The sequence below is a fragment of the Bison bison genome, unplaced genomic scaffold (genome assembly GCF_000754665.1).
Source record: "Bison bison bison isolate TAMUID 2011002044 unplaced genomic scaffold, Bison_UMD1.0 scf7180017864535, whole genome shotgun sequence".
NCBI lineage: Eukaryota > Metazoa > Chordata > Mammalia > Artiodactyla > Bovidae > Bison > Bison bison.
This window is the reverse complement of record NW_011495084.1, coordinates 1,747,664-1,767,523: the sequence shown is the minus strand read 5'-3', so window position 1 is coordinate 1,767,523 and position 19,860 is coordinate 1,747,664. Positions and strand designations below refer to the sequence as shown.

Below are 19,860 nucleotides of genomic sequence, written 5' to 3'. Positions count from 1 at the left end.
AAATTTTACTCAAAACTGGGAAGACTAGATTGTGCTAATTTAAGCAGGGAGATTTCCTATTCTTCCTAATCAGAGTCCCAGAATAAAGAGTGATCAAAAGGTCAGTTTCCTAGTTCTCAACTCAAATTATAAATTAATCCCTAATAGTATAAAGGCTGTAATAATTCTCTTTTCATATTATCATATGAAAGCACTTCTAACTGTGCCTGCATTTTTTACATTATTCTTTATAGCTACCCCTCACATTACCCTGTTTACACCACAGATATTTTCTATTAGTTTCTCCATTCCAGGTGTCTTACCACAACCAGATGCTGCTGATTGCTTAATAGCTAATTCAGATGTTAACTCCTCTAAGGACCTTATTCTATTACAGAGAACATAATTTCTTCCTTCTATGAAACTAAACTTCTATGGACAAATCACCTTCCATCTTCTATCATGGCTATATAAGTACATGTATTAAGGACCCATGCATTGAGGTTCATGTATTACTTGAAGGCAGGGGCAGGGTTAACATCTGGCTTACTGCAAGCCGCTCATAAACTTATTTGTAGTAGACAGTGAATAAGTCATTGTTAAATATACAACTGTGGATGAATTTAGACTAAAGATACATAGTAAACTAAATACAAGTGCTCTGATTATTATGAGAGAATATCTGAATTAAATGAATTTTCCACAAAGATATTAATTGAGAATTCTCATGAGATGCTACTCAAGGGCTTAAATATGATCAACAGATGCATCAGTAAACAGTATACAGGTCTAAACAAAGCCGTATCAAATCCTCTCACAACAGAAGTTAACAGGTGCTAGATACTCAGGAAGTTACATGAACAATAAAATTGCTCTTGTCTGCACAAGTAATTTAGATAATAGATTTAATACAACAAGATCTGTTTTGGCTTTGTTTACTTTTCAGTATCTCTCCCTTAAACCCAGTCATTTTACATATGCTGTTCTTCACATTTGTTTTTACATAATGTGAGAAACAAGGCGTCACATAGACCGTTTTTACGAAATTTTCCAGTCTGTGCTTATCTCACAATTATGTGTGAACTGAAATAAATACCTACCTAGACAGCTTAAAATTGAGAAGATATTTTGGCATAAATTACCTGTTTCAAATAACAGTTAGTTTTTTTTTCCCTTATTTTTGTTTGTAGTCTCCTTGTCATTGCCTTGATTCTTAGCCTCATATTGAACAAGTGTATTTTTCTCAAGTACTGACTGCATTCTAAATTTTATTTTTCTTTGAAGTTTTAAAGTTTTACTTGTAAACAGGGAAAAATAGTAATTTGGACAATTATGCAGGGAAGTGGAAAAGGAGATGGCATATACTATGAAGAAAATGCACTGATGAAGAAATTAAATTCCTTTATGGAAAATTATTTGGTTAGATAAGCATAAAAAAACTCACAGAAATTAATGTGTATGAAAATCAACAATGTCATTTCAGGAGTGCTATTTCAAATAAAGTGATCTATAGACATACTCAAAGAGACTCAAAAATACTTTTTATTAACATTTAAAAAAACTTAAAAACTGGGTACATGGAGAGTGTTTTAGACACTTTGGTGAATAAGAGTACTTATTCACTGACAATAGTGAAGGATACTGTCAAATCATATTCATTAGTGTGTAAATCAATTTGGGGATTGTCCAGATTTCAGTAAGATAACTGACCAATGTCTAATATAAAGGGCTAAACACGTTTTATTACATGAATCTTAGCTTAAATCCTATGCCCTTTTGTTGAAAAGGGTATTATTTCATGTCTGGGCTCATTTTTTTTTCAAAGTCTATCAAAAACTTAAATTCCACTCAGATTACTCTTGATAGATCCAGAGAGGAACCATTTATTTATGTTGGCAGTGGTGATTGAAGACCATATTGTCACAGAGACTCAGCTTTCCCTCAAGGTCAATTAGTTGAAATCTATAGGGAATTAAAATATAGTCCAAATAGAGAGCTACAGATGATAGCCTATAGATGGGCAGCTTAACTCAGCATTAGCAGTGGCGAGAAGCTGTGTTTTCTACTTAACCAGTTTTAAGTTAGGTTCAAAATTTTACTGCCTTTACTGTAAAAATATGTACTTCTCACACTAATATGTACTTCATTTTCAACGAAAATTTTTGAATAATCTGGTAAAACATGTTAATTGATTTTTCTAAGTTTCGTAAAATATTGAGTGTGAGGTTTTTAGTTTATGTATTTCAATTCATTAATTTTTCCAATGTCCACATTTATTTCTACAATGACTGTGTTACTTATCCAAAGCATTTACTGTAATGCTTTCAAAAGGATCTTAATTTTTATTTTTTCCTATTGTTTTTATTCATTATAGGCTTTAGTATTCTTTCAGACTCTTATCAAATCACCAATGACTTTTCTCTGGTCTTTAGTACAAATTAAAAATATTATCCCAACCAATGGCTAGGACTGTACAGCTGACTCTAGAACTTCACTTTATAAGGTAAACATGCCACGTTAATAAGTGAGTAATGTAATTTTTTATCACAGTATTCAGACCCTGGCACTTGTAGAGGCCCAACTGATATTTCTTTCATGCAAACAAGGTGAAATGGATTCTAGATACATACAGGAAAGCAACGTTCTTGCTGTCGTCAAAGAGGTGATGTCAGATTTCCAGGGTGGCAAGAGTTGAATTTTCCTTATTACTAAGCACATGTGAAAGCAAACTCTTGACAGATTCTTATTTTGTAAACCATGTATTCTAAATTAAAATTGTAGTCCTAAACCTGGTTATCTCAGGGGCAAGAGGGCAGATGCAGCAAAGAGGATGAAGAAACTGCCGACAGCTTTGTGGGGAGGTTGGCAGAGGTTCTCGGGGAGAGGACTTAATGAAGAGCAGACAGATGACATAACAGCATCTAAAAGGACAGGCAGGCAGGTAAGCACAGAAATTACTCTCTCAGGGGTTAGCAGGTAACCTCAAAAAACCAGATTTGAAAGGCGACTATATTTTAACTGTGTTGATTTACGTAGAGGTGTTTAAAGATTCTGATTAACCCAAACTATATAGTTCTATTAGAGTAGGAGCTCTGACCAGAGGACTGTTGACTGATTCTAGGAAAAGAAAATGTGGTTATAGAGGTGAGAGAGTGAGGGTTCGATAAAAATGGAAGCATTTTTCTCTGAGCTACTAATGGCATATCTGGTAAAGAATCTGTCTGCAATGCAGGGTACCCAGATTCAGTCCCTGAGTCAGGAAGATCCCCTGGAGAAGGGAATGGCTACCCACTCCAGTATTCTTGCTTGGAAAGTCCCATGAACAGAGGAGCCTGGAGGGCTATAGTCTGGAGTCACAAGAGTTGGACGCAACTTAGTGACTAAGCCATCACCACTAATGGCATAAAGCCAAAAAGGAAAAGGAAAAGGATTTTGTTTAATGATGACGCAGAAAGGCATTTGGCAGAGTTTCTCAACCAGACCATTTCTGAGTCTGGAACATTGAAAGGTCAGCTTTGAGTGCTGGTTGGAAATGGTATTTTCTGTGTGATGTGATTACTGAAATCTTTAGCTCAGGAGTGTTTTTGGCAGATGTATTAATCTGATCAAGTAGGTCCTTTGAGGAAAATGTATCTTCATGAAACTATTTTAATTCTGTCAATGGGAACGTGGCAATTAGTTAATAAATAAAACAGGGGTTAGCTATGATTCCAAAATGTGAAATGTGGTTAGAGTAGCCATGGGTCTGCCTTCCTCTGTTTGAATTATTACTCTGAGTACTGTTCACAGTCAAGAGAATGTCAGGAGTCTTGGCTCCATCCAGCCTTGTGGGCTCATGGAAATTGAGTCCTTTGTCAGAGATAGATCTGGGATTCTGAAATCAAATGCATTTTCCTTCTCTACCTCCATTCATATCCTTTACTGAAGAAATTGAGTATCTCTGCCACACTCAATTGCTGGGTCCCTGCTAATGCAGTCATTTTGCTATGCTCCCCTCAGAATGTATACAGCAATTTTTATCCTAGGATAAAAGTGGCACTTCTGGGCATTAGGGGGATGTCTGAAAGCATGCACAGTTGGCTGTCCATTGGGTAGGGTAGAAGTCAAAATTTTATGAAACAGGGAATGTGATCGTCTTGGCTCTCACAGATTACTGCCTGTAGTAGTTGAAATGAGCTTGTGTGGAATGTGAGCCCAGACACCACCCATCAGACAGAGAACTCTTGTGTCATCGTAATAATAGGCCAGGAAACTTGTGAAGAAATCTAGGTAAAAACTTATTTTACAATCAAAGTTAACACAACATGATAACACAGCAAATTTCTCAGGCCATGCACATTGTGAGTCAATGCGCATTTTGATAAGGTTAATTTACACTAGCATGCAGTATCATAGAGGACACGTAGGAAGTAGAAAGTTTAGAGTACCTTTAACTGTTTTTTGTCTTTGGGAAAAAATAGCATATTAAACAACAAAACACTTCTTATCATGTATTTTAAAATATAGAGCACACCATCTGAAAAGATTAATCACAGCAGAGCTCTGCATTACCACAGTAACTTACTGGATGACAAAAATCTCCTTTCGTCTAAAGAAAAATGAAGAGTATCTGGAAGTAAAGATTAATTTTTTAGTATAAAAGCACATACTGCATTGTCTTTTACTTGCTGCTGGAAGAACATGAGCATGAAATATCTTGAATTTCATTCTACTGCTGGACATTTCTTGTCCCAAATTCACATTTTGTTTAGACATTCCTTATCTGGATTCATATATTTTTGCCCTTGCTTGCAAAATAGTTTAAGACAGAAGTAAAATTAATGACCAGAATCTGTCAGAGAACTGCTGGAAATTAAAATGCTAACAGTTTTACAAAGTATTTCATATATTGGTCAAATTTTGTGTATTATTAGTGAAGTCACAGGAATTGCACAACTAAATACTTTTCGGTTTCTGTAAGATTGAACCTGTACTAAAATGCTATCATTCTTTTCCCCGTATCGCTGGAGAATCACAAAAGAAGCAGTTCTTAGAATAGAAAAGAAAATACTACTTGAAAGAAGAAAATACTCTGCATAGAAAATCCTACTTGAAGAAGGATATCACGGGTCTTGTCAGGTGTGTGTGTGTTGATCCCATGTAGCATGCTTCAGAGGCAAATACATGCACACAATTAGAGGTGTATGCTGATGCTTCAGAATCAAACTGACCTGCTCCTGTCATCTTGGCTGTCCTGTTAACTAGATGCATGCCCTTGGACAGTTACTTAAATTCTCCAGGCATCTTTTATTTTTCATTTGTAAAATGGAGATAAGGAGTACCAACCACAAAAGATTAAATGACTTGGCTGAGATCATTACATACAAAATTTACCACACAGTTCAGTTCAGTTCAGTAGTTGCTCTCAAACAGTAGCAAGTATTATGTTAGCAAATCCTATATGTGAAAGTAGACTGGGGTCATTTTTAATTTTACAAATATTATAAATAATAATAATACTGAATGTATTCTGATTTACAGTTTACAAAACACATTCATAGGATTCTTTTACATGGTAAACTTCTGAAGGCATAATATATATTTAATAAAAATTCAGCATGCAAACTTCTCAAGTTATTCATGAAAGATACTCTTAAAACAGCCATTCAGTTGTTTGCTTCATTTTGTTAGAATTTTAATTCCACTCATGATTACTAGATTGGGCCTTGGTCTTCAAGAGGATGCACCATTACATTCACTCAACTAAAATAGGCAAGATAATTAGTATGGAATGATGCCCAGAATTTGAGGGGAAAAGTTGAGGACTGGAAGAAAAGGAGTATTTGTCAAATAAGAATATTAATGACACTGATTAATATTTTCTATTTTTTCTGACTTAGTCACCAAAAGAAACACAGCTTCTAAATTCAGTTTAGAAAGGAGACAGTGAAAATTAAAAATTATTAGCCAGTAGTATCTTTTTCAAAATTCTGTTGGCTTATTTAATTTTGTGTTATAACTCTTTTGGAAAGCCAATCTGTGTTACAGTTAAATTAGTTCAAAGCAAACCACAGGGCCAGTTAGGCTGAGCAGTGTTTTTTTCTCTTTAAAATTATATCTTTATTCCTTTAAACTTTCCCAAGAATTTAATCCTAGATTTAACATAGATTTTTTTTCCAGGAATATAGATAATCTATACAATTAAAATATTGCGTTTTTTTCAACTTCATTGGAACTTTAAAAAAAAAATGAAACGTAGTTAAATTACAATGTTGTATTAGTTTCAAGTGTACAGCACAGTGATTCCATTATATACATATATTATACTTTTTTCAGATTCTTTTTCCTTAGAGATTATTACAAATACTTAGTTCCCTGTGCTATATAGTAGGTTCTTGTTGGTTATCTATTTTACACATGCTGCTGCTGCTAAGTCGCTTCAGTCGTGTCTGACTCTGTGCCACCCCATAGATGGCAGCCCACCAGGCTCCCCCGTCCCTGGGATTCTCCAGGCAAGAACACTGGAGTGGGTTGCCATTTCCTTCTCCAATGCATGAAAGTGAAAAGTGAAAGTGAAGTCGCTCAGTCGTGTCCGACTCTTATCGACCCCATGGACTGCAGCCTTCCAGGCTCCTCCATCCATGGGATTTTCCAGGCAGGAGTACTGGAGTGGGGTGCCATTGCCTTACATATAGTAGTCTGTATGTGTTAATCTCAAACTCCTAATTTATCCCTCACCTCTCCCTTTTCCCTTTGGTAACCATGAGTTTGTTTTCTATGTCAGTGAGTCTATTTCTGTTTTGTAAACAAGTTCATTTTGCATCTTTTTTTTAAGATTCCATATATAAGTGATATCCTATGACATCTGTCTGGCTTACTTCACTTAGTCTGGTAATTTCTAGGTCCATCCATGTTGCTGCGAATGGCGTCGCTTCATTCTTTTAAATAGTCCATTGTATGTATGTATCACATCTTTATCTGCTGATGGGCATTTAGAGTGCTTCTGTGTCTTGGCTATTGTAAATGGTGCTTCAGTCAACATTGGGGTGCATGTTATCTTTTTTAATTAGAGATTTCTCAGGATATATGCCCAGGTGTGGGATTGTAGGATCATATGGGTACTCTTTTTAGTTTTTATGGAACCCTCCATACTGTTCTCCATAAGGTGGCTGTACCAATTTACATTCCCACCAACAGTGCTCCCTTTTCTCCACCATCTCTGGCATTTATTGTTAGTAGGTTTTTTGATGATGGCCATTCTGACTGGTGTGAAGTGATACTTCATTGTTGTTTCTATTTGCATTTCTCTAACAGTGATGTTGAGCATCTTTTCATGTGCTTTTTAGCCATCTGTATGTCGTCTTTGAAGAAATGTCTATATAGATCTTCTGCCCATTTTTGGATTGGGTTTTTTTGTTTATTTTGTTGATACTGAGCTGCATGAGTTGTTTGTATAGTCTGAAGATTAATACCTTGTCAGTCACTTGGTTTGCAAATATTTTCTTCTATTCTGTGCACTTTTTGTTTTGTTTATGGTTTCCTTTGCTGTGCAGAAGATTTTGAGTTTAATTAGGTCCCATTTGTTTATTTTTATTTCCATTTTATTTCCATCTCTCAAGGAGATGGATCAAAAAAATATTGCTGTGATTTATGTCAGAGAGTGTTCTGCCTATATTTTACTGTAAGAGTTTTATAGTATCTGGCTTTACATTTGGGTCTTCGATCCATTTTGAGGTGTGTGTGTGTGTGTGTGTGTGTGTTTGGTGTTGGAAAGCGTTCTAATTTCATTCAGTTATATGTAGCTGTCTAGTTTCCTGGCACTACTTATTGAAGAGGCTGTCTTTTCTCCATTATGTATTCTTGCCTCCTTTGTCATAGATTAGTTGAGCATAGATGTATGCATTTATCTCTACTTTCTACCCTGTTCCACTGACCTATAGTTCAGTTTTTCTGCCAGTACTATACTGTCCTGATGACTGTAGAATAGTTAGAAGTCAGGGAGGCTGATTCCTCCAGCTCCATTTTTCTTTCTCAAGATTGCTTTGGCTATTCAGGGGCTTCTGTGTTTCTGTACAAATTGTAAAAATTTTTTTATCTAGTTCTATGAAAAATTTCATAGGGATTTGATAGGGACTGCATTGAGTCTGTAGATTGCCTTGGATAGTACAGTCATATTCACAATATTGATTCTTCCAATCCACAAACATAGTATATCTTTGCATCTCTTTGTGTTGTCTATGATTTCTTTCATCGGCATCTTATAGTTTTTGGAGTACAGGCATTTTTGCCTTCTTATTTAGGTTTATTCCTAGGTATTGTATTCTTTTTGATGTGATGGCAAATGGGACTGCTTCCTTAATTTCTCATCTTCCACTGTTAATATATAGAAGTGTAACAGATTTCTGTACATCATTTTGTATCCTGCAACCTTGCTGAATTCATTGATGAGCTCTAGTAGTTTTCTGGTAGAATCTTTAGGATTTTCTGTGTATAGTATCATGTCATCTGTGAACAGTGACAGTTTCACTTTTCCAATTTAGATTCCATTTGTGTCTTTTTTTTTCTGATTGCTGTGGCTAGGACTTCTAAAACTATGTTGACTAAAAGACATCCTTGTCTTATTCCTGATCTTAGAGGAAATGTTTAGTGTCTCACCATTGAGTATGATGTTAACTGTGGATTTGTCATATTTGGCCTTTAGTATGTTGAGGTATGTTCCTTGTATGCCCAGTTTCTAAAAAATTTTTCTTGTCATAAATGGATGTTGAATTTTATAAAAATATTTTTCTGCATTTATTGAGATGATCATTTAATTTTTATTCTTCACTTTGTTAATATGGTGTATCACGCCGATTGCTTTTCAGATACTGAAAAATCCTTGCATCTCTGGGATAAATCCCACTGGATCATGGTATATGATTCTTTTGGTATACTGTTGAACTCAGGTTGCTGGTATTTTGTTGTGGACTTAGTGATATTGGTCTGTAGTTTCTGTGTGTGTGCCATCTTTGTCTGGTTTTGGCGTCAGGGTGATGGTGGTCTCATAGAATGAGTTCAGAAGTGTTCCTTTCTGTGCAATTTTTGGAAGAGTTTCAGAAGGATAGGTGTTAATTCTTCTCTAAATGTGTGGTAGAATGCATCTGTGAAGCCATCTGATCCTGGACTTTTGTTTGTTGGGAATTTTTAAATAACAGATTTAATTTCAGTACTTGTAACTGGTCTGGTCATACCTTCTGTTTCTTCCTGGTTTAGTCGTGGCTGTACCTAAGAATGTGTCCATTCCTTCTAGGTGGTCCATTTTATTGACATATAGTTGCCTGTAGTAATTTCATATGGTCCTTTGTACACTTGTGCTGTCCATTGTAACTTTTCTTTTTTCATTTTTAATTTTATTATTATGGGTCCTCTTATTTTTTTCTTGATGAATATGGTGAAAGTTTTATTAAATTTGTTTATATTTTCAAAGAATCAGCTTTTAGTTTCATTGATCTTTTCTATTGTTTTCTTCATCTCTATTTCTTCTCTAATCTTTGTGATTTCTTTTCTTCTACTAACTTTGGATTTTGCCTGTTCTTTCTCCAGTTGCTTTAGATATAAGGTTAGGTTGTTTGAGATTTTTCTTATTTCCTCAAGTAAGTTTGTATCATTAAACTTCCCTCTTAGAATTGCTTTTGTTGTGTCCCATAGGTTTTGGATCATCGTGTTTTCATTTTCATTTGTCTTTCTATTTTTTGATTTCCTCATGATTTCTTCTGTGATCCAGGCTCAGTAGTTTTAAAGAGACAGGTCTGTGCTACCAGTTGCTAATATTTTCTCCTAGAAACATTTCTCACTTTAATGTTTTAATGACGAAAGAGCCATCACAAAACATTGTCTTGTGAATTTGTTTATCAAATAGGAAATCTCAGTGTTATCTTCTAATCTGGTGAATGTAGAATAGAGGAACACAAATATTAAATATTCTTCCTAATATATATAGCTTGTGTTCACTAAAAATATATAGAAAATGGTATAATGAAATGATACCATTATCATTCCAAACAAGAATTTAAAACATTTTCTTTGCATATCACTGAATGTTCTCTTGGATTTATAGAGTACTAAATCTTTGAATTTCATTAGTTTTCAAGAAGAAAAAGAATGAGAGAATTTGTCTTCAGGTCCTTTATGAAACAAGGTATAATATAATCAAATGATATGAGTTTACATATATGGAACTTATAATTAAGAAATTATATTATATCTGCATATATAGCTATATACATTTTTTAAGATTCTTCTTATAAGACCCTAAGTCCTAAAATTGATTTAATATCAATTACTGTAATGACCATTTTTTGTCAATTAGATAACTCCATTAAAATTAATATTTTAACTGCTCATTAGATACTTTATCATTTCTGTTACGGACAAGCGACAACATATAACACTGAGGAAAACTGGCAGTCCAATTAGCATGAAGAAAGTGGGCAGTTTGGAAGGAAAAGAATTTGCCTAAACCTCAAGTGGAAAGAGCATATGGTAGTTGGGTAGATTTAAAGGAAATGGTCTAAGTTCCTTCTTGTAAATGACAGACACATGGCATAAGTTACTCAGCAATTTGGAAGCTAACTCAAACTCCTTGATTCTTCACTCTCAGAATCTACCATCAGTCTCTGTGGCTCAGTCCTCATCAGACATGTGTGGCTTTTGATAGCTTTAGACTTTCCCGTACCTGAAATACAGGTAAAGAGCTTTAGAGCCTCACGGCATGCATGCATATGTGCACATGGCTACTTATGAATCTGTTACTATTTTTTCTAGTCTTACCATCTAATGTATGTGACTTTATTAACATGAAAAACCTCCAATAAAAAAGCTGGAGACAGTTATTTTAATAAATTCCTGTAATCAAGCAAAGCATATCATATTAGTATGTGACACTGGAATTACCAATAAGTATTACAGTTATGATTACTAGAGTCTTAACAAGGTAGCAAAAAGCATTGAAAACTAAAATTTCTAACTTTGATATGACTAGCAGTAATATATACCAGTTTTCTGTGTGCAAAAGTAGATAAAGATTATTTGAAATATACTTTAAAGACAATTCTACATCTATTTACAAATAAAGTAACATATATAAACAAACATGGAAGCAGGAAAACAATGAGTTAATGTTAAATGAGGCTGTCCTTGAATTTTAAGTACCCGATAATAAACAATCTATACAGTCTTTGCCCACCTTTTCCATTAGCTGTCATGACAGATATTTAAAATATATATCTTAACCCTTTTTGATAATGGCTATGTTCAGTGGAGTAGGGGGCAAGCTGTGAAAACACAGAGCTTAGAGGATCTGACCTCACATAGCCTCTACAGAATGGTAACCTTCTTGAAAAAGAATACTTTCTCCAATACTGACTGGCTTTTTTCACTGTATTATAACTCCTGAGGATCCACATACTAGAGACTTTTGGGGGATTAATAAACATTCTTTGGTTTGATTCCTGGGTTGGGAAGAGCCACTGGAGAAGGGATAGGCTACCCACTCCAGTATTCTTGGGCTTCCCTGGCAGTTCAGCTGGTAAAGAATCCACCTGCAATGCAGGAGACCTGGGTTCAGTCCTTGGGCTGGGAAGATCCCCTGGAGAAGGGAAAGGCTACCCAACCATTATCCTGGCCTGGAGAATTCCATGGGCTGTGAAGTCCAGGGTCACAAAGAGTCGGACATGACTGAGCAACTTTCACTTTAAAAAAATACTGTAAACACGTTTGGGTGCTTAGAAATTCACATGAACAGATTCAACTAAATCGTTCAAAAAACTAAAATTAATTACACTCAGAGATTTGAAGTTTCATTCCTTTTACACTTCACATGTAGAATAAAGATGGAGATTCCAGGCCTTAGTTGAGAAAGGGGTGTGGAAAGGGAGTTGGGCCCACAGGTGTAAAGGAGAAGAAACTTCCTTTTTCCATGCAGCAGGACCCTTAAAGAACTGAGGCATAGCCTAATACTACTGATGTTCTATTGTTGCTATGATAGGCTTTAGCTTGGGCAGGTTACCCTGCAGGTCTATTGATCTTTTATGTGGTTTAAAATATAACTATCTTACACACAGTCTTTGGAGCACTATCCATTTTAGATAGGAACAACCTGTATTAGAACATAAACAAGTGTAGATAAATATTAAAGGAATTTTCATATCCAGTGAAATTACTTTGTAATTTACTGATAACACCAAATAACTTTCATTTTGTAGCATTCGGAAGGACTCTGCTTATCAGATGACACTTCCATCTATAGCACTTATTAGATGTTTTTAGACATGCTGGAAATATTTGTGCAAAGTCAGTCTATTAGGTAAAGACCAGCTATAAATGATTAATTCCTTTTTAAGTTTAAGACCTTTGGTGCCATATTTTCACATGCTATGAGCATCATAAAATACTGAATCTCATAAGAATCTAAAACTTTCTGATGATAGTTTTTATTAAGAATTTGGTAAATTATCTTAATAGAAGTTTTTCAAATGTGCCAACATTTTGAAAAACTTACGATTTTAAAAGAATATAAAATTACTTAACATTTACAATTAAGTACTCTTACTTCCAAAACATATTGATGGCACATACTTAGTGCATACTTTAAAATTTTTCCTTTCAAAGATAAATTTTACTTTCTATTTAATCCTAAATACTAAGCAATTTTAAAAATGAAGTGTTAATATATAATTTTGACTTTAATGTAACTTTACATTAAATAAAATAATGTTTTACATTAAATAAAGAGCTTAAGGCTTTTATAAAAAATGATAATATCAAGCAGTTACAAATTTGAATAAATATCTAATTTAAAATGTGGACAGGAAAAATCCTATCATATGTAGTGAATTATTAGACATAATTTTAAAGATTTAATGTATATAAATATTGTTTCAGGAAGAAAAAAAAAGCTTTGCCGAACATTATAGACCCGGGTTCATATTGAACTCAAAGTATTAGGAAGATTAAGTGATTCTCTGAACACCAGTGAGAAGTGTGTGGAAGATGGAGGTCACCCTTTGAAAGAAAATCTCTGTGACCTGTGTAAATAGAAGCCCCACAAACACTTCCAACAAGTACAGGTCACAATAGGGTCATGGCTCCGGGCCCTCTGGACCACTGTTCGCCCAGAGGAGTGTGCTCACCGCGTTAATCTCTCGTCCTTCAGTTCCAAGTCCGCCACAGTGATGAGCTGATCCAGCTTGAATTTAGTGTCAATAATTTCTGCATCCCGAGGAGAGTATGTCCCACCTTCTTTCTGCTTCTGTCGAATTCTAAAAGTAAGTGTAGTAAAGTCCAAGGAGGAACTAGCATAGAAAGCATGCATTTGTATTTAGATTTCTTTTTAAGACATTAGTCAAATAATTTCTTTGTTGGGATCACTTCTGTGAACACATTGCAAATTTACAGCTACTCAAATTCTTCTCCCTGTTTTAATTCCACAGAATATATTCTACTATAATTTTTTAACATCCTATTTTTAATGAGAATTAGTTCTTCAAGGCCTGAGTCACTGACACATTTAAAGTATAGAGTGAATGAGACGGATGTTGTGAGCTTGTTTCTCCTCCCTCAAGCTGTCCCATAGATTTATCATAAAAAGGAATATGCCAATGTGGACACAGCTCATTGCTATCAGCACCAGTTCAAATAGACAACCTTCCACTGTTTTTACATACATAAAACACATATGACCAGATACACAAGTTTTATAAAAATATTGCCAAGTATGTATATCTAATTATATATTCTTTATATAATCAAAGAATATAAAATAGAACCAGAAAACACATGTTCAAAAATAGAAGTCACATGAATCTGCAAATCAAGTTGATGTTAAATATAAAGTAATATTTAGCTTTTCTATCTTGTACTGCAAATATTTAATACTTATTATGATTTATGTGTTGAGGATGATACAGAAAGTAGAACATATGGTCCTTATCCTCAAGGATATAATTTAGTTGAGAAGGATTGGAATGTAGAAAAAGCATACAGAGGAAAAATATTCAAATTGCAACTTGTAAAACAGTAATTGATCGGTTATGAAATGATATGTGATTACAACTATTGGCACTTAGAAGAAATAAAAAGTAGAGTTTGACTTAGGTGTTGCAGAAGGTGGAGGAAGCACATTTACAGTGGACTGAAAAAAAGCAGCAGTGTGTGAAAGCCTAGGGGATGCTCAGGTGAGATTAAACTCCGGTGGCTGAACAGCCACATGAAGGAAAGTTGCAGGGAGTAAGAGGGGGCCATTTCCTGCCCACTAGAGGAGCTCATCCTATAAAGAAATGATTTGGGAGCAGAACAACATTGTGAATACAGGGGTTGCATGTCCCTTGGGGACAAGGACCATAGCTTGCACAATATAACTCTCACCGTCTTCTGGCTGAATCTGAGAACACTATCTAGTGGAAGAAAAATATCAAGAGCCCTTCAAATTTTCTATCAAAATGATAATTTAAACGATTCAAGATGAAACAGAGGATGCTTGGCAAACGCAATACAGGAAAACATTCTTCAGATAAAACAGAGCCTACTGAGCTACTTAGGAAATTAGTATAATGGTTATTTTTACAAATGGAAGGTCCCTTTAACTTGGCAATCTATCTTATGAAACTGGATTTTAGAATCACAACTAAGATTTCCCCTGTGTGGTGTGCTGTGTGCACTTGCTCAGTCGTGTCCGACTCTGCGACCCTATGGACTGTAGCCCGCCAGGCCTCTGTTCATGGGGATTCTCCAGGCAAGAATACTGGAGTGGGTTGCCATGCCCTCCTCCCGGGGATCTTCCCAACCCAAAGATCAAACCTGATTAAAATCTTTTTAATTAAGCCTATCAGAGTTATAAATATTCAAAGATGTAGAAAGCCGGGCACCTTCCCCTTTTGTGTAAACTTCTCTCTCAGTCCTCTATCTACTTTGTCTCGCTTTGAGATATTGGAGCTAGACTCCTTGGCCAGCTGGTGGGATGTTGAGCCTTCTTAAAAGAGGACACTAGTCATCCTGCAAGGCAGTAGGGATGGGGAGATACTGCCCTTGTGTGTTCTAGAGCTACATTATTATGATTCATTGTGGAAGGCCAGTAGTCCACTTAAATGAGTTCTAGCTGCTTCTAGAGTTCATGCTGTCGCCATCCCATCAGTGAATGATGCTAAGTAGCTTCAGCCCATCCACGATCGGGCAGCATGGACTGCTTTCACTAATTCCAGGCTGCCTACCCTCCAGTAATGACAGGCAGCTTCTCCAGACCAGCTCCAGCTGCTTTCTCTGTCATATTTCTTTGCTCACTGTAATAGGATGCATGTGCCTGTGGTGGCCATTCCATTCTTGGGAGCGAGACAACTTCTAGTTTGTTCACCTATTGTCCACTTGCCCTTAGACTAGAGAGAGCAGCTTGGTTGCAGTTGCTACTTTTGGATCCCTTAGTGTTTTATTTTACTCCTTTTAATAGTAAACTATTTGTATTTGTTAAGTTGTTATTATTAAATGCTTCCTATCCTAGTAACCACTGTGGGCTTCTGTCTCCTAATTAAACCGTAACTGTCCATAAAGCATCTTAGGAATAAGTCTAATGCAAATAGTCTTACCTTGCAAACGCAAACACAGCTGTTCCAAGAAGAATGATGGAAAGGATACACAAAGTGACCGAAAGTATAATCTCTACAGTTCGTTCTGAAAGTCCTTCACCTGAAGAGAAAGTGTAACATGATCATTAATGATTATTATATAGGATACTTTGTTGGGTCTACAATACAGAAAGATATACTTTGGCCTATTTCTCAATAACCTTAACAAAATGTACACATGTGTTTATCTTCTAGATCTTTTAACTTTGGGGCTAAATCCTTGGTCCTCTTTCTTATACCCCTGGTGCACTCATGCAGCCTCAGGGTTTTAATTTTCATCTATATGATGTCTACTTAACTGTAATCTAAGGAACTCCCAATTTGTATATTCAGTTGCCTACTACATATCTTATATAGAAATGTAATTAAATTTTAAAAATCAGAATGTCCCAGACTGAACTCCTGTTTGTCCCTCCTTTCAACTGCATCTTTCTTCTTCTTGGTTGATGGCAACTTCATTTGTTCTAGTTGCCCAGTCCCCAAATCTTGCAGTCATACTTGACTTTCTCATTCTCAGAACACATCCAAAATCTCTGAGGAAATCCTGTCGACTCTATCTTCTAAGTATACACACTTTTCACTAAAAGAAACTAGGGAAAATTGGAGAGATAGTAATCCCAAATTGTGATTAGGGCAGAGAAGGAATTTGGGACATCTAATGGGGCAAGAAAGCTAAGAAACTGTCAAAGGCAAATGGTATAGAAAGAACAAAGGGTCATCTTTAAGAGGTCCTACTGGCCAAAGATGGAACATTTTAAACTTTATGATGAATAAAAACTGAAACTGATAAAAATATATTCAACATCAGTATAAAAATCCATGAGTTCTAATATTATTCAATGAAATAGAAATGAAAATTTAAAAAATACTACTTTGTAACCTCTGGTTTTAGCTAAACTGCTTTTCTTTCACTCTAAAACTTTGAAATTAAAGGAAAAAATTAAACATTTTCCCCTCTGGCTTTCTATTTTTATGAATTAAAAAAAAGCCCTAGTTAAGGAGAAAAAGCTCCTTTTTAGAGGAAAATTCTGTTTAATAAATGTGGAAGAAATAATAAAATTGGAAATTAATTTCGCATTCCTAATGAAATAACTGACTCAGGTAACAATTACAAATGCATCTTTAAATGACTAGGAGGTTGATAGGGACTTAAACATTTAGGGAATGTCAGACTATCACCTCACAGATTATTTGCTGGTTACAACATGGGAAAAAAAACTTCCAGTGAAGAATCATGTTGTCACTATCACTAAATTAACTGATCAATTTTAATGTCACTGAAAATGTGGCGAGATGAGATATTATATATCTTCTGACATGAGGTATTTTGATCTACACAGCCACACTTGTAAAGTATTCCTGCCAAAATGTTCATTGTGCATATTCAGACCTTTAGATCTTATCTCTAATTTATAAGAAAGTAGGAAAAGTAGTTCAAGAATAAAATGACATCAATAAAGAGCAATGAGACAAATGCAGAACATGGAACCACTTACAAGACAGCTCATCTAGTTGCCTAAATGAGTGTTTGGCGTAGGAGTGGGGAGGTGGGAGGAAGAAGTCTCTTCTAGATGAAAATAGACTGAGAAAGGGTAAAAACTGAAAATGTTAGTCACTCAGTTGTGTGTGATTATTTGCAACCCCATGGACTATAGCCCGTCAGGATCCTCTGTCCATGGGATTTTCCAGGGAAGAATACTGGAGTGGGTTGCCATTTCCTTCTCCAGGGTATCTTCCCAAGCCAGGGATCTAACCTGCATCTCCTGCATTGCAGGTGGATTCTTTACCATCTGAGCCACCAGGGAAGCCCAGATTAAGAGAAACAAAAGTCAGAAATACTGTGTGAACCTCTCATTTGATCCTGTTTCAAAAAAGTTATAAAGAAAAAAAAAAGAGGATGTTTTGAAAGTAGGTAGTTTTACATGATATCAAGGATTTAACATTAATTTTGTTTAACTGCAACAATATAATAAAAACAGACTTATTAGAGAAATAAGCTAAAGTATTTGGAGTGGAAGATAACGCTTCAGAGATAAAATGACAAATGCACAAATAGAGATGTGGCAAATTTAACAGGTACTTGGGGTTCATTATACTATTCAAACCTTTTGTGTACTCTCTATACACCTTTTACTACCTCTTCTGCAAGTAACCTGATCAAGGCCATCATCCTGTTTTGCACGAATTATTGTATGGACACCTAACAAGTCTTCCTGTATCTATCCTTGTCTTCTATGTATTCTCAGCATAGTTAAGCAAGAATAATGCTTTTAAAATATTACCTCTCTACTTAAAATCCTCCTCATCTCTCACAGACAAAATCCAAAGTCCTTCCAATGGCCTATGTCCATAGGTTAATGGTCTCTGGTCCCTCCTTAACACACTGGTTCCCTGTTATCTCTTGACTTCCCTTCCAGTCGCCATCTAGCTTACTGCTTTGGAGCCAGACTGTCTCCTTATTGTTCGTGGGATACGCCAGGTCACTTTTGACATAGGGCTTTGTCCAGCTTCTTCCTGTGCCTGGAAAGGGATTTCTCTCGTAGATCTTCCTGGGGAGCCATGTCATTACCTTCAAGAATTTTCTCAAATATCAGCTAGTCAATGAAGCGTCTTACAAACTGAGTGTATGTGTCCCTCCAAAACGCATGTGCCGAAACCCTAACACGTATTTGAGTAGGGATGAAATTAAAGTTATTTGAGGTCTTAAGGGTTGAGCAGAATTAGTGTCCTTTTAAAAAGAGAACACCAGAAGCCTATTCTCTCCCTCTGCGTGCACATGCTGAGGAAAGGCCACAGGAGGACACAGTGAAAAGGAAGAGAGCGCTCAGCACATCCGGAACCGGCCGGAGCTCTGTGCTGGACTGCCTGCCTCCAGGACTGTGAGAAAGTAACCGTGTTGTTTACGCTATGTCTATGGTGTTTGTAATGGCAGCCCAAGCGGACTCAGACATTACCCTATTAGGATGGAAAGTTACAGCTCCTCCAGCTCCTGTCTTACCCCTCCTGCCTCTTCTGCACTCTGTTCTACTCTTTTTTCCTCTCCATAACACTCTTAACATATCTTAAAATTCATTTATTTATTATCCTATTACCAGTCCAGAAGTAGGATTCCTGAAGACAGGTGTCTTTATTTTATTCACAACTGTATGCAAAGTCTGAGAATAATATCAGGCACATAGCAAATATTCAATAAATACTTTCTAAATTTACTGATTAAAAATTCAGTTTTGAAGTAGAAATTAAAAATTTTCAGGTTGAAGATTAGGCATTAAGCCAAATAACTATAAGTGTTTGTTTTTTAATATAATTAGTAATTATCAATTTTAAGTTATATAATTTTACTGTAAAAAGTATTAAAAACAAGTGACAACATAGGTTAACTGTGTGTAAAATACACAGAGATTAATCTTTTACCTTTATTCCCGTGGCTTGGTGCTTATAAATGTTAACAATCTAAGAGAGTTTCTATGGCTCCTCTGCATGGTGGATTTGAATAACTAGTGAATCTTAAACATTTATCAGAGTTTCATGGTCACCTAGAATCTTCACCTAAATTTAGAAGACACTAAATGAGCATATAAGAGCTCATAAAGTATTTTAGATACACCTTTTTTGCACATTAAAATATAAATGGCTTGTTTCATATATTTTAACATGCTCATTCCTAATTGGATATGCTTGAGAAAGGAAACATGAAGATGAATAAAGAATCATCTTTATCAGGTAGCACTGAGTCACTAGACCTTGGAGTCTCAGTTCAGTTCAGTCGCTCAGTCGTGTCCGACTCTTTGTGACCCCATGAACCGCAGCACGCCAGGCCTCCCTGTCTATCACCAACTCCCAGAGTCCACCCAAACCCATGTCCATCGAGTCAGTGATGCCATCCAACCATTTCATCCTCTGTTGTCCCTTTCTCCTCCTGCCCTCAATCTTTCCCAGCATCGGAGTCTTTTCCAATGAGTCAGCTCTTCGCATCAGGTGGCTAAAGTATTGGATTTTCAGCTTCAACATCAGTCCTTCCAATGAACACCCAGGACTGATCTCCTTTAGGATAGACTGGTTGGATCTCCTTGTAATCCAAGGGACTCTCAAGAGTCTTCTCCAACACCATAGTTCAAAAGCATCAATTCTTCAGTGCTCAGCTTTCTTTATAGTCTGACTCTCACATCCATACATGACCACTGGAAAAACCATAGCCTTGACTAGACGGACCTTTGTTGGCAAAGTAATGTCTCTGCTTTTTAATATG

General features: G+C 35.9%; 1 protein-coding gene across 1 annotated transcript in view; it reads right to left on the bottom strand.

Moving 5' to 3' along the window:
* PTPRQ (protein tyrosine phosphatase, receptor type, Q) overlaps nucleotides 1-19,860 on the bottom strand; it is a 232,711-nt gene that overhangs the window by 38,035 nt on the left and 174,816 nt on the right. Inside the window, exons 34-35 of the mRNA XM_010832015.1 lie at nucleotides 15,573-15,672; nucleotides 13,128-13,256 (exon numbers count right to left, since the gene is read on the bottom strand). Of these exons, the coding sequence (XP_010830317.1) occupies nucleotides 13,128-13,256; nucleotides 15,573-15,672 (229 nt within the window). The remainder of the gene's footprint in view (nucleotides 1-13,127; nucleotides 13,257-15,572; nucleotides 15,673-19,860) is intronic.